The 16,277-nt window shown below is 41.0% G+C and overlaps 1 protein-coding gene across 2 annotated transcripts in view; it reads right to left on the reverse strand.

Moving 5' to 3' along the window:
* Positions 1-6,229: 6,229 nt before the first annotated feature.
* plod2.S (procollagen-lysine, 2-oxoglutarate 5-dioxygenase 2 S homeolog) overlaps positions 6,230-16,277 on the reverse strand; it is an 80,761-nt gene continuing 70,713 nt past the window's right edge. Inside the window, exons 14-20 of one of the 2 annotated variants that reach the window (XM_018265790.2) lie at positions 15,950-16,012; positions 13,214-13,327; positions 12,648-12,713; positions 11,108-11,212; positions 9,094-9,240; positions 8,406-8,531; positions 6,230-7,438 (exon numbers count right to left, since the gene is read on the reverse strand). In XM_018265790.2, coding sequence (XP_018121279.1) covers positions 7,283-7,438; positions 8,406-8,531; positions 9,094-9,240; positions 11,108-11,212; positions 12,648-12,713; positions 13,214-13,327; positions 15,950-16,012 — 777 coding nt within the window. In that variant the 3' untranslated portion in view covers positions 6,230-7,282. The remainder of the gene's footprint in view (positions 7,439-8,405; positions 8,532-9,093; positions 9,241-11,107; positions 11,213-12,647; positions 12,714-13,213; positions 13,328-15,949; positions 16,013-16,277) is intronic. The other variant, XM_018265792.2, reaches the window with a different exon arrangement.

The following is a 16,277-nucleotide window of genomic DNA, read 5'->3' on the forward strand; positions in this document are numbered from 1 at the left end:
AAAGCCACACTCCTTCTGGTCCAGCATCTTACTGCTCTACCTCTGCTCTCCTTGACCCGTCTGAACCACCCTCCACTCCGCCTTCCACCTTGACCACCTGTTCCCATTCCCAGTCATCTGCCACCAGCCAAGTTTCTGTGAAGGCCATGTTTGAGCGTAAGAAGCCAATGTCTGACTGTCACCCCCTTGCCCGGCGTCTGACAGCTGGCTTGTCTGCACTCTTAGCCCGCCAGCTTTTACCATACCAGCTGGTGGACTCTGAGGCCTTCCGCAAATTTGTAGCAATTGGGACACCGCAGTGGAAGGTACCCAGCCGCAATTTTTTTTCTAAAATGGGAATACCACACCTGTACCAACATGTGCAGAGCCAAGTTACCGCATCTCTGTCACTTAGTGTTGGGCCAAAGGTCCATATGACTACTGACACATGGTCCTCCAAGCATGGTCAGGGCAGGTATGTCACCTACACTGCCCACTGGGTGAACTTGGTAATGGCTGGGAAGCAGGGAATGGGTAGCTCAACAACAACAGTGGAGTTGGTGTCACCGCCACGGATTGCACGCGGTTCTGCCACCACCTCTACTCCTCCATCGCTCTCTACCTCGTCTTCTTCTTCTTCTTACTCTGCTGCTGGGTCCTCCTTCTCCTCCTCCACACCTGTGCACCCCCAGCTCCCCCTAGGCTATTCGACGTGCCAGGTACGCCGTTGTCACGCTGTCTTGGGGATGACGTGCCTGGAAAGCAAAAACCATACCGGATCTGTACTCCTGTCATCTCTGCAGTCACAGGCCGATCGGTGGCTGACCCCACACCAACTGCAGATCGGAAAAGTGGTGTGTGACAATGGAAGCAATCTGTTGGCAGCGTTGAGACTAGGCAATTTAACACATGTGCCCTGCATGGCACATGTGTTAAATTTAATAGTCCAACGTTTTGTCTCCAAGTACCCAGGATTCCAGGACGTTCTCACCCAGTCCAGAAAGGTGTCGGCCCATTTCAGACGTTCCTACACAGCCATGGCACGCCTTGCTGACATTCAGCAGCGCTACAACATGCCAGTCAGGCGTTTGATTTCTGACAGCCAGACTCGCTGGAATTCAACGCTCCTTATGTTGGAACGTCTGCTGCAACAACAAAGGGCCGTCAACGAGTACCTTTTTGAACTGGGTGGTAGGACTGGATCTGCACAGCTGGGGATTTTTTTCCCCCGTTACTGGGTGCTTATGCGCGATGCCTGCAGGCTCATGCGACCTTTTGAAGAGGTGACAAATATGGTCAGTCGCACCGAAGGCACCATCAGCGACCTAATACCCTTCGCTTTCTTCCTGGAGCGTGCCGTGCGACGAGTGACAGATGAGGCTGTAGACCAGCGTGACGAGGAGCTGGAAGCGCACGATTTCTGGTCGGAATCACCAGAACGAACCCAGGCACCTGCTGCAACGCAGGGAGAGGTGCCAGAAGTGGAGTCAGAGGAGGAAGGTGGCTTTGTGGAGGAGGAGGAGGAGGACCAACAGGAGCAGGCTTCCCAGGGGGCTAGTGGTGACCTTTTGGGGACCCCTGGTCTTGTACGTGGCTGGGGGGAGGAGACCGTGGATGATGCAGTCCTTGATAATGAGGAAGCGGAGATGGATACCTCTGCATCCAACCTTGTGAGAATGGGGTCTTTCATGCTGTCATGCCTGTTGAAGGACCCCCGTATCAAGAGGCTTAAGGAGAAGGACCTGTACTGGGTCGCAACGCTACTAGACCCTCGGTACAAGCATAAAGTGTCAGAAATGTTACCAACATACCACAAGTCCGAAAAGATGCGGCATTTACAAACCAGCCTACAAAACATGTTGTACAATGCTTTTAAGGGTGATGTCACTTCAGGAACTCATCAACATTCCAGGGGCAGAGGTGCCAGTAATCCTGCCACGAGCACACCTGCAAGGACAAAGCCCTTTGGCCAGTCTGTAACGTCAGACATGCAAATGTTTTTCTGTCCAAGGCAGCGCCACAACCCTTCTGGATCCACCCTCAAAGAACGCCTCGACCGGCAGGTAGCGGACTACCTGGCATTAACTGCAGATATCGACACTCTGAGGAGCGATGAACCCCTGGACTACTGGGTGCGCAGGCTTGATCTGTGGCCAGAGCTGTCACAATTTGCCATGAACCTCTTGTCTTGCCCAGCCTCAAGTGTGCTCTCAGAAAGGACCTTCAGTGCAGCAGGAGGGATTGTAACTGAGAAGAGAACTCGCCTAGGTCACAAAAGTGTCGATTACCTGACCTTTATTAAAATGAATGAGGGGTGGATCTCGGAGGGTTACTGCACGCCGGAAGACTTGTTCTGACTTCTATGCAGCTGTCCTTCTCTTCAAGCCTCATGACTCCACACACAGCTGTCCTTTAGCGTCCTCCTCCTCCCTCCGCCACCGTTACAAACTAGGGTGCAAACCCTACTGGTTTAATTTTTTCTGGCCTCTGTGCTTCAGTGGCTGCAACCAAAAAAACTGGGCAAACAATGTCTACAAGGTCAACGTATGGCAAAAAATGACTATTTTCAGCATTTATATGGCATATTTTTTCTGGCAACTGTGCTTCAGTGGCTGCGTCCAAAAAAATGCATATTTTCTGCATTTATATGGCATAATTTTTCTGGCCTCTGTGCTTCAGTGGCTGCAACCAAAAAAATGCATATTTTCAGCATTTATATGGCATAATTTTTCTGGCAACTGTGCTTCAGTGGCTGCGACCAAAAAAATGCATATTTTCAGCATTTATATGGCATAATTTTTCTGGCCTCTGTGCTTCAGTGGCTGCAACCAAAAAAATTTATATTTTCAGCATTTATATGGCATAATTTTTCTGGCAACTGTGCTTCAGTGGCTGCGACCAAAAAAATGCATATTTTCTGCATTTATATGGCATAATTTTTCTGGCCTCTGTGCTTCAGTGGCTGCAACCAAAAAAATGCATATTTTCAGCATTTATATGGCATAATTTTTCTGGCAACTGTGCTTCAGTGGCTGCGACCAAAAAAATGACTATTTTCAGCATTTATATGGCATATTTTTTCTGGCCTCTGTGCTTCAGTGGCTGCGGCCAAAAAAACTGGGCAAACAATGCCTACAAGGTCAACGACGTTGACCTTGTAGGCATTGTTTGCCCAGTTTTTTTGGCCGCAGCCACTGAAGCACAGAGGCCAGAAAAAATATGCCATATAAATGCTGAAAATAGTCATTTTTTGCCATACGTTGACTCAACGTATATGGCAAAAAATTACTATTTTCAGCATTTATATGGCATATTTTTTCTGGCAACTGTGCTTCAGTGGCTGCGACCAAAAAAACTGGGCAAACAATGCCTACAAGGTCAACGTATGGCAAAAAATGACTATTTTCAGCATTTATATGGCATATTTTTTCTGGCAACTGTGCTTCAGTGGCTGCAACCAAAAAAACTGGGCAAACAATGTCTACAAGGTCAACGTATGGCGAAAAATTACTATTTTCAGCATTTATATGGCATATTTTTTATGGCAACTGTGCTTCAGTGGCTGCGTCCAAAAAACTGGGCAAACAATGCCTACAAGGTCAACGTATGGCAGTTGTTTAAAGAGAACAGTAGATTACTAGCCAGCAAAGCTACCTAAGCTAAAATGTCCCTCAAATCCCTGCAGACTTCTGTCCCTCCAATACAGAGCAGTATCAAGCAGATTACTAGCCAGCAAACTTACTATCATCTGTCCCTGAAATCACTAACAGCTCTCCCCCTACACTATCTCTTCCAAGCACACACAGGCAGATTTTTCAGATACATTTTTGCCCTTGATCCCCCTCTGGCATGCCACTGTCCAGGTCGTTGCACCCTTTAAACAACTTTAAAATCATTTTTCTGGCCAGAAATGTCTTTTCTAGATGTTAAAGTTCGCCTTCCCATTGAAGTCTATGGGGTTCGCGAACCGTTCGCGAACCGCTCGCATTTTTGCGCAAGTTCGCGAATATGTTCGCGAACTTTTTTTCCGACGTTCGCTACATCCCTAATATTTAGGCTCAGGACACAAAATAGCCTGCTCCCTCATATAAGCCTGCTTCCTCAATAAGTTTCACCAACTGTTTATGTATGATACCCTTTGTAAAAAGGATATTTTTGCTTCTATAGGGATGTGTAAATAGCCATCCCTAGTATTTTGTGCAGGCAGTTCCTCCATGTTATGGACACCTAATTGGGTCCTAAAATACAGTTGGGAGGGGTACTGTTGACTCTTGTTGTTTCCCACAGTGACCAGCAGATGGCACTGTGATAGAGTATAAAAGGCTCTGAAGCCAGATTATCAGGGTCCATCTTGTGCTGGCTCTAGCCTGTGCAGGAGGCAGAGCTCGAGTGGAACCTAGACAGGTCAGGTCTAGTAAGAATAGGCTACTCACACTTATAGATCACTCTAGGAGTGATAGTCAGTCAGTTTATTTAGCTGAGCAGTCTGAGGCTCCTACGAGGATTGTAGTAGGATTAAGATCCCAGGGTACTCATTGCCCAGAAGTAGAGACTAAGTGTACAGACCTAGGGTAGATAGATTCCCCTCAGGTTCCACTTAGGGAAAAGGCTGAAAACTGGTTGTACCTCCTCAAAGCTGCATGTATTGTTCCTATCTCTGAGGAGAATCATACTGACCAAAGGTGTTGTGAGTACTGCCTAGTCAATGTATTGTATGAACCTGAAATGTTCTGACCTATGTACACTCCACTGAGGATTGTATACTGTGCTCAATAAATCTGTTATTTGGTTAAGTTATAAGAACCACTGGCGCCCAATTCTTTGCACCCTGATTACAGTTACAGTTGCACTCCACCCTGCTTCCACCTCGATGCGAAGGCTCACTCCCTAAGATTTAAGGTCTCATCCGGAGCATATGTACTAGGAGTGAAGCCTATAGTAGAGTAAGGTGCACTCAATTTACTATAGCGCTACACTTCCAAAGGCACATATTGGGTATTTTTTATATTTGACTTTTAATGGTTTGAAATTATCAATAAAAATAACAGTCCATGTCAGAACAAAACGTCCATATCAATAGCAGTTGTATAAGCGTTACACAATATCACAGTAAATGGGGGCAAAAGTCACTCGGCAAAGAAGGGCATTTTTTCTATACTTGGATGGTAGAGGTTGCCCCTTAAAATATCATGCCTCCTATGTCTGATTGAGGTGGTTGTGGCAGAATATGCTGACAGACAGTGATTGTAATAAAAGCAACCATATATTATAACAGTCAAAAAGAGTTATAGGAAAGATAATAGTTATAAAGGAAGAAAGAAGAGTAAGCGCAAGAAAGAGGGGGAAAGAGAGTACACTACTGGTATGGAGTATACATCATGAACCTGGGAATAGAACGTGTAGTCTCAAAGTTAGTGGTTAAAATGTATCCTTGTATTAACCAAGTAACTTGTCAATAGCTAGACAAGATTCACAGATCATGAGAGTTCATCATGTAGAGCAGATGGGTGTTGTCGTTTTATAGCTGGAATGCCATCACCTAAAGATCCAATGAGGTTGCTCAGGGTTGTAATTTCTATGGGGCTTATTCATCAATTGATTGTAAAGAGCTATGCCCACATTCTAACACAACGCAGTCTTGAGCTACAATTTCCAAACCCCTACTGTGCTACAACCCCAGCTCTAGCCTTTAAAGCCAACTATAAATAGAGGCTTCTTGTCACATTTTAGCTAGGTCTTAAAAGATAATGCAATTGATGTCTACTCCTCTAATGTGTTCAGTAGTAGTATTTTGAACTTGTTAATGAATGACTTCTAAATTTCACAAAAGTTGGACATCCATGTAAAATCTGCACCTCTATTTATAAAATACACTTTGCTTTTCGGGTCTTATTTAAGTATAAGCTCATATACACTATACTGTGCAGTCAATCACTGCATGTATTTTTATGTTACAATTAACCTAGCAGAACTAGGGGTAGCCAGAAAAGGCATGTGCTTAGGATGCAACAGTTTAGGGGTGCCGGCACATACCTCTTCTTTCTGCCTACCCTTAGTCTGCTGTTATCTCCCCCCTATGGCAAGTAGCTGCCGAATGCTGATGCCCATCCTCGTAATGTCACCCACATGCATATGCTTATTCGTATGCACACGGAGAAGGGTCTGGAATGGGCCTGGCTGCCCTGGCCTGGCTCTGTAACCCAGTACAACATACTGATATTACACCTCTCAAAAACACACTGACAATGCATTTATTTAAATTATTTATCACAAGTTTTTTACATTGTCTACTTTTCAGGACCCAAGATTTGTTCAAGTACAACAAAGAGATACGAAGAACTGCACATATGCAAATCATATCATAGACACTGTAGAAAACTGACTTAAAATGATATCACCATTAAAAAAAAACCTAAGAAAGCAGAAACAGCGTTTCCACAACACAATTCAAGTAATGTGACATGTTCATTAAATGTACTTATCATAGAACACGTTTTTAAAATGTGCAAGCATTAGCCATTCTTGGCCATTACATGTTCCCAAGTGTACTTGGAATTACGGGAATCACTTTGTGTATAGAGTAATTACACTATTTTCTTATTAAGGCACTTCACTTTGGTAGGCAGTTAAACATATCTTGATGCTTAGTCTTTGGAATAGAGCAATACATAACACTTGGGGAGACTTCTGCTCTTCGTTAAAGATACCAATGACAGCTTTTTGCCACTGCTGGTCTTCACCTTGCCTCTTGGCAAAAGTTTCCCTTGGCACACAATAAAAGTAACTGATATAAACCCACGATATTCATGCTGTTGATTTTATGGTACTAAGATACAGCAGCTGTGCAGTCAAGTGAATTGTGAGGCTTCAGCCCGCTAGGTGCGGTCACATTACAGTGCTTGGCTCTAGATGGAGTTAAAGAGGTTATTTCGCAAACTACTTAATCAGCAGTTCAGAAGGGTTCCTGTGGCACCTTCTGACACAAGGGGTCTGGTTTCAAAGGCAGACTTATGATTAAGACAATATGATAGGAGATGATAGATTCCATAAGTCAAAAGCTTACACGTTTTAAAAATGTGAAATTAGAGGCAGCTGAATTTCCATCACAAATTTTAAAAAAATAAATAAATTTCCACTTGTGGTCAGTACATGTTTTTTTATAATTACACAGTAGCAAATTTTCTGTTTTTAAGAAGTTCTATAAATTATAACAAATCGCTTATCAAAAAATATAGAAAACTCTTGAGAAGAGTTGCTACAAAGTAAGAATTTGGCATCTTGCTTTTTTTTTTTTTTTTTTTTTTTATGGATCAATGAATGAGACTGCTATATATCTAGTTCCATTGGTGACAGGAAGACCTTCGTGTAAGTGTGTAAGACGTCCTGGGTGCATAAAACTCCAGCCTTTTCTTGTAGACTCAATTGAGCAGTTATATCTAGCAAACTTACATCCACCTCCCTGCAAAAACAAAGAGGGAGAAGGACAGGTATTAGCCAAAGGTCAATGTATAGGAGACTAAGAGAAGTGGCTTTACAGTAAGATGGGTGCAAAGAGACAAATCTGCACACCAAGTAGTTTAAGACATGGTATGGAGAATATCCAACTGACTAAAGTAGAAAGAAGGCCCAGGAATACTACCATGAGCCTTAAAGGAGAAGGAAACCCCCAGGGCGCTAAACCCCTCCCCCCCTCCCCTGTGCTGCCCCCCCTCCCTCCTCCCCCCTGGCCTACCTGTCCCCCTGGGCAAATGCCCCTAACTTTTTACTCACCCCTCTGCGCAGGTCCTGTCCACGGAGTACGCAGTCGCCATCTTCTCCCACGCGTGTCTTCTTCCTGCTCTGATCGGCGTTTTCTGGCGCATGCGCAGTAGGAACAGGTACCGGTACGGCTCTACTGCGCATGCGCCGAATGTCACGAAGTGAAATCGGAAAACTTCGTGACATTCGGCGCATGCGCAGTAGAGCCGTACCGGTACCTGTTCCTACTGCGCATGCGCCAGAAAACGCCGATCAGAGCAGGAAGAAGACGCGCGTGGGAGAAGATGGCGACTGCGTACTCCGTGGACAGGACCTGCGCAGAGGGGTGAGTAAAAAGTTAGGGGCATTTGCCCAGGGGGACAGGTAGGCCAGGGGGAGGAGGGAGGGGGGGCAGCACAGGGGAGGGGGGGAGGGGTTTAGCGCCCTGGGGGTTTCCTTCTCCTTTAAGCTCAGGATTAGGTTTGTTTTGCCATCAACATGGATTCACCTTAAGGTACTGCCATAATATAGAGAAAGATCAAACCATTTAAACATTGTTTGCTAGAATAAGAAAAATGGCAATTCAGATTGTACAGGATAATAGTTTTCGATATAACAGATCCTATACCTATTATCTGTTAGTTTTGTATCAACTCACATGTTAATGAAACGATGTTACCATATCCTACCTGGAAATCTATATCTTTCTTGTTAAGTGCAATATTGATAGTGAAGGTTGATGCATCGTGATGGGGACGGAGAAATGCTTGTCGATCTGGAGTATATTTTACAACAAAATTCAACATCGCATGCCCCTAAAAATATAAGTAGAAGAATGTCAAACATTAATCATTTATTTGAGAGAGGTTGAGAGAACTGTCATTATTAAATATAAATATGCAGTTCAATACATTTGTGCAACTTCATCTGGCAACTTCTCAAGTATTGTTTCTATTGACTAACTTGAATAGGCTCATAAGAGCTTATTTCTGATTGACTGGTTAATACAATTAGCACTTGTGTTAATGAACAACCCCTGGACAATTATTCTGTAACCCACTGCATAATATGAGTAGCTACCAGTATAAGCATACAGCTGTATATATATATATATATATATATATACAGGCACAACAGAGGCTTGCACTCACAGAGCTTACGAATGTAAAAAAATGTGTTTATTTGACAAAAAACAACTGACGTTTCGGCTAGCTCCTCAGCCTTTCACTTTGAGAAAGGCTGGGGAGCTAGCCGAAACTTCAGTTGACCAGTTGAGAGAGAGAGGTAGTCATTCAATATGAAGCCTGTTATTAAGTTATATAAACAATCTCAAGTGTCTGAGCTTCTCGATTAGATGAATGTTAGATATTGCCATACCTTTGTGTAATAGCCTGCGAAGACTTTCAGCGTAATGGGAGCAATGTATTCCCTTATAAAATGGAGCCATTCCTGATCTAAACCAATCTGATTCATGTGGATATCATCAGTCGGCACATTCTCATATCCACCAGTAATTCTTTTATCCTAATTTTAAAAAAAGACGTTAATTCTACAAATATATGAACATCACTTCTATATGCAAACATAATTGCTAAAGATTCAACTTTAAATGCTTAATTGTGGTTTACTAATCTTGCAAGAGTCATGATGGGACTAGAATAGGAGATTTAGAGTGGGTTACAAAATAAGGAAACCAACAAGTTATAGCTCACGCTTAACTACAAAATCATAATTTAAAATATTATCAGAGAATTGTTTCTAAAATCTAAACCCCCAAGCAATGGAAGAGAGCAATATGGTTAGTTTTCTTGCACTTACATTTGGAGAAAATCTAAATCTAAGATCTAAATCGTGCATTCAACGGACAATGCCTTTTGTCCACTGATAAACTCGGGGATAACTAATGCTTTCTTGCTGGTTTATTTTTTCCAATAACATATTTACAGCTATGGGATCTGTTATCCAGAATGCTCAGGACCTGGGATTTTCCGGATAACAGATCTTTCCTTTATTTGGATCTTCATACCTTATGTCTACTAGAAAATCATTTAAAAACTAAATAAACCCAATAGGCTGATTTTGCTTCCAATAAGGAATAATTATAATTGAGTTTGGATCAAGGAATACTTTTTAAAGATTTGGAATTATTACATTATAATGGAGTCTCAGTCTATGGGAGACAGCTTTTTTCGTAATGCTCTAGAAAACGGGTTTCCGGATTAGGGATTCCATACCTGTATACTGACCATGGTATATAATGCCATTTTACAGAATTATGTGCCAGTGCTATCATACACTGCTAAAAAAAATTCAAAATTGGTTTCCTGAACGCCAGGATCAAGTAAAATTCATTCCATGGCCTCCCCATTCACAACATCGAAACATTAAACAACCGCTTAAAACCATTATAGGAACTTGTGGAGTGCACAGAGCAAAGCACATTTTCCTGTCCTTCATTGGTTAATGAGGCATAACGGAGGCAATTCTTCTAGAACAGTTCAGTATTCTACCACAGTCAGTTCAGTACTTGCATAATAGCATTCCAGGAAACTCTAAAGCAGTTCTGTACATGAAACCAATATATTTGTATTCTAAGTATTTCTGTAATTTTGCACCTTGGCCAGTAAAAAAGGTTCTGGAATACATTATACATGGCATCACCTTTTATAATGACTCAGGATTGTATACAGGTATAACCACTCCCCTAGTTATGGCAAAAATAGCATTTTATGTCTCTATAAAATGTCACTTTGGACCAGTAGTCTGCAGTTTTCACCCACTACCACCCATCTGTGATGAGTAAAGGTGGCCATACATGGATAGATGTCGCCAAACGAGCGGATCTCCCTCCGATATGCCCACCTTGAGGTGGGCAATATCGGGCTGATCCGATCGTGGGCCCTGGGCCCAACGATCGGATCCTAGCGTTCGCAAACGGGCGGTCGGATCGCGGGACCGCATCAACGAACAGATGCGGCCACGATCCGACGGGATTTTTAATCCCATCCGATCGAGATCTGGCCGACTTTCGGCCAGATCTCGATCGGGGAAGCCCGTCGGGGGCCCCCATACACGGGCCAATAAGCTGCCGACTCGGTCTGTCAGCAGCTTTTATCGGCCACCTTAAGACCTAGGGAATAGAGGGTGGGACATTTGAAAATGCTGATCAAAATCTATTTGCATCCTTTTAGTTATCTAGTATAGGTCAATCTAAAAAACAACTGGACTTGCTGAGTAGTCCAGTTGTTTTTAGATTGACCTATACTAGATATACCATGACCTGGATGAATGAAAATCTTCATAGTCATCCTTTTAGTTGTTAAAATGCTACAAAAGCAGCCCCTAACATCTACCACCGACAAGAACTACTGATCACAGAAAAATGTCATACTGTATGTCTGCTGCCAGACCATTCACCAAAGTGCTCCATTTCTTCTACAAGTTCCTCACAGGCCTTTTCTGAAAGCACTGGAAACCAGAATACATCTGGACATGGCTGAAAAAGAAATAGAAACAATATAGGAGCATATTTATGATTAGGAAATAATGGTTAGGGGGAAAAAATCAGTTTACTATTTGTGGATTTAATGTACACAAGAAATGCTGTTGGTTTTTTAAAACAGTGGAGATGAGAGTTTGCAAAGACCATTTGGTGACGGATTTACCTTCTGTGCCTTAAATTTAAGATGGAAGGACAGAGTTCAGTAGGCCACTGAGCACTGTAAATACTATATATTCACTAGGCAGGTTGTACACACTTGGCTCTCTTTATAACAAATTGCACCTGGCAGCTAAGATGTTGGACAGTGCCCAATACTTTAGGTATTTCAGATGGGGCTGCAGCTGGAAATGGATTATCCTTTGGTGAAGCCTTATTTAGTAAGTCACTTCTTCCAATCTAATCTTGTATTTGAGGTTTAGAAAGGTGAAGAATGTATTGATTTATTTAAGTGCCAGCTCTTCTTTCTATGCACAGAAATAGTCCCTGTTAACACCACTCAAGGTTAGATTTCTTCCTCTTTGTTTAATAGAAACTCTTACTGTACATTGCAAACCTTTTTCATAGTTGTGAGCAAGGATACAAGTAAAAAAAACGAAAAAAATTTTTTTAACGGGTAGTATTAACACACAAATATCCAGAAAATGACATTAAATAAATGTTTCCAAGATATTTGCCATCCTGGATTGGCTGAAGTTCACCCCTGCCTGACACAAAATGCCTGGAATCCCCTGTGTAAAAAAAACTATTTTCACTATTTACTGTAAATGGTTGATTTATATAAATAACCAATGTGGGGCTTATAGGGTCCTCACACTAATACATGAAGTCATATATGTAACTCTTTCTTAGCCTGTCTGCAATGAAAGGAGGTGTTTATCCACACTGGTGATCCAATGACTGTTAGATAAATAAGAAAGCACAGGGTGCTGGGAGTTGCAGTGGAAACAGAACTTGTTTTTTTTTCTTATCACACTATACACAGGCACAGGCAGGTATACTTATACTTCCAACATGGCATGTATTTCATAGTATACACTTGCCAGGATAATTCCACTGTCAGATTGGATAACTCTACACAGGAAATTACGTAGTACACTCTTGGGACCCTCCAGTGTCCCTTCCCATCTTTCCCCTCCTATTCTTTTTAGAATACCTGCTTAAAAGATTACTTTATCTACAGTTCAAAGATCAGGTTCATGCACACTCTGACCTTGCCTACAGCTCTGGTTCTCATCATTCCAACACTCTATCTACCTGTCAGCAGAGAAAGGCAGCTGCGAGCAGTGAGAAATTGTTTGGCTATAACAGATATTTCTAAATGTAAAATTGTTTTGTTTTTTTAGCTATATTAATTGTTTTTTTTTATTCTCATCAAAAGTTTGGTTTGTTATAAAAGGTTGGAAACAGATTAAACACACAATATCCTTACCTGCTCAACAATGTTTTGGGTAAAGATCTTTGAGTAGTTTGCATTTATATACTTTTCTCTCCAGTCCTGAAAAATATATTTAACAATGACATAACTAGAATAATGTCAACATCACATAATATCAATAAAACTTTGGCCTGGGAGGGAGTACCAGGCCAACAGGGGAGAGTAAATTTCACTTTGGTCACAAACAACTAAAAATGATCAAAACACATGGGGGATTGTAATATGTTTTGTTAGCACAAAAAAACTTTTGCAAGCCTATTGGACAAATGTTAGCCACCAAGATTTTCATTGTTTCATTTGATTTGAGAACTCAATGACTTTTTGGGGTTACAAAGTAGGGTAATAAATGATGACCCTTGCAGCATACAAGAACTAAGGGAAAGTAAACAGAAAATACATAATACATTTTACTGGAAGGGAAAGATTTGTGGTTTTTATGGATAATAAGCAAAGAAAGTTTTATAAAACATGTAAATGCAAGTCACTAAACAGATGAGACACCTGACATATGACCAGAAGCTATTCTATCCTTCACATAACAGATTTCCTTACATACATACCACGGGATTTTCAAATATTTGCCAGAGGTCATTGTTATAGTGAGTAGTATTGTAATTGGCGGTTGAAATGAGTCTTCCAAAATCATGTCTGTTTGTTATGTACATGAAAACACCCTGCAGCAAACAATTTGACATGTATTAGATGAGAGGCCAAGGAGACAGGGGTCACGTGCAAGAGCTCACAATAGAGAAAATAATTATTCCGGAAAATAAAAAGATCATGGAAAAAAAAATCTCTTTATATAGAGAAACAAATGAGACTTTGTGTAAGTGGATTTCAGACAAGAAGAAGTCTGTGAGGGTGAAGGACTTGCACAAGGTAAATTATGATCCAAGAGGAGAAGCTTGTGCACTATACTGTACCTGGAAGGAAACACATAGGTATTATATTGAATCTATATATCTTGAAAAGTATAATAATATACCTCCCATCCTTTAGAAATTGTATATTGGCACATTTTTCCACACCACAGATATGCCTGGTCACACAATAAACTCATAGAAAGCCAGACCCCTCTGAAATCTGCAATCCGGGCTGTCTTAGTTAAATTAGGACAATTGGGGTATATGTTATAAAAGACGCATTAAAACCTATTTTATTACTTATACAAAACACTGCTGAGTAGAAAAGTAAGAAACTCATGTTAAATTGGTAGATATTTGGAAGGCAGAAATGAATAAGAAAAGCTGAATTGTTATGAAGAATCTGGGGCCCGCTGGAAAATTATTATTCTCAGACCAAATCTTTCTTTGTCAAAATGTTTTTTATATATACATCCGACTTTTATACATAAAAAGCAAACAGTAATTTAATCAGGGATGGTAACTTTAATTAATGGTGATGAATAATTAATTTGCCAGCATGTTGATTATGGAGTTAAACTGAGACAGTGGAATAAAGATGTGGCTAACCCCAACCTGCCCACACAGTCATAATTGCCCGTTCAACTGCCTTGATGTCTTTTCTTTACAGTGAACAGAAGACTTTTCCTGGGCAGTAGAACTTACTCATTTTGTTCAATTTCAAACAAAATATAGAGTATAGGAAACAACAAGCAGCATTATAATTATGCAGTCCACAGAGTTTCTGTTTGGCTTCAGGATTCCAGCTGGAAACTATCCCACTTTTAAAAAACATGTCAGCTTGGCTCCTTCTCTTAATTCTGTTGCCTGTGTTGTACACTTATCTTAACATTCTAATTGGCTTTGTAAAAACTAGCATAGGCAGCCAAAGACAAATGTTCATGAACCATGTAAGAAAGCTGATTAAACTACTGAAGTTTGATGAGTTTCCCTCTTTTTCCTAGTTGTCATTCAAGGGATTTTTCTCTACTTATAACTTCATTCTGGAATAGTTTCTAGGAAGATGCTGAATTAAAGGAGAATCAAATCCTAAAACCATATATGGGTAGAAAAGTTGTATGTTATTTACTGAACTTACTGCACCAGCCTCAAGTTTCAAAATAACAGTAATGATACAGGCTTTCAGAAAGTGTTGTGCAGACCAGCCTGAAACCATCCAATACCTTTTTTTTTTTATTACCCAAGGGTCTGGCAGGTTCTGGCCCAATTTTCTCCTGGTATCCTGGTCGTAGCCAGGTTTGGGTTGAGCTCTACTGTCCACTTTCCCTGCCCGCTACCTTACTCTGCTGGATTTCACCTCTTACACCATCTATTTATAGGTGCACACCTGCCCCTCTTTAGTGATGTCAGAGATGAGCGAGTAGGGCTTTTTGTCGACCCATCAGTGTGCTCTGGGCAGCTGTTAAGAAGCAAGCTTTGCTGTCATTGCAAATCATCATTAATATGTCATAGGTGATAGTACTTGGATGAATATTGAATTCTGATGCAAATCACAATTGTTTCTGAGCTGCCATGTAATAACAATCGGAATTAATTACTAATCTCCCTGGTATTGTCACATTTATATTCTATATATACAACATATTTTAAGTAGGTCCCTAAACTCAGGTAAGTCACAATAGCCCAGAGAATGCCCAATGAATGAGCAGAAAAGAAAATGGGGAGCAAAATAGAAGCATTTTTGGGGGCACATATCTTCCCTGCTGAAGGGCTGTGGTTGCCTTGGGCTGGTACAGAAGCTCAAAACACAATGTTCAACATTTCTTCCCTACTTCTTTGTTAAGCTTTAATGTTTTTTTTGTTCTTTTTGGAGTCACATATTGGTAAGATGTAGCCATTAGGTGGAATTTCTTTGGCACAGGTTTTGCGGTCATTAAAGATAACGGTCACCCCTATGTTTCACAGCATCCTTTCATCAGTCAGACGCATATAACAAATGCCTTGCTCAGTTAATTTTGGCCTTTCTGATCTTCGACTATTAATACCCAAGTCTTCACCTCTGCATACCTTAATGTACTACTTCAATAGAAATTCGTACACTTATATGAAATAATGCAATGTTTTGGATAAATCAAACTGTGCATGCAATTTTCTGAAGACTACAAGAAAAAAATCCTGTGTAATTCTAAATTCCCTATTAGAAACTTATATTCAGAGGGAAAAGTGTGTGAAAAAAATGGCCATCCATCAAGAAGTCAATAAAATTAAAAGAACTATATATAAACACATAAACTATCATCAACGTTATTTTCTGAGTTGTAAAATGTGTCCATTTGTGAATATAGGCCAGACAGCTTTATGATGTCTAAATGTGAAAACAGAAGAAAGTATAGTGAAAGGTTTATGAAAAGGAATTTAAAAAATCATATAAACCTTTGGGGGGCTGAACATATGGAAAGTTGCCGGAGATGGGGAGTCTTTTTCTCTCTGTAAATTCTAAAATGAAGAAGCATCAAGTAAGTGGACTTGAATATCGTCTCTTTTCTCTCTAATTTTGACTAGATTGACTGTGGAGACATGAAAATACATATTCAAAAATATCAGCTTATCATTTAGGCTGAGAAGCTTCAGCAGGTCTGTATGGACAACATGCAGCTTCAAAGCATAGCTAAGGTGGAAGAGCATGGCCTGCCTTGCCTTATATTTAGTGAGGCTATGATGTGGGCCAAAATGCCTGCATAAATTAAAGAAATGAAAATGA

The sequence above is a fragment of the Xenopus laevis genome, chromosome 5S, assembly GCF_017654675.1.
Source record: "Xenopus laevis strain J_2021 chromosome 5S, Xenopus_laevis_v10.1, whole genome shotgun sequence".
Lineage (NCBI taxonomy): Eukaryota > Metazoa > Chordata > Amphibia > Anura > Pipidae > Xenopus > Xenopus laevis.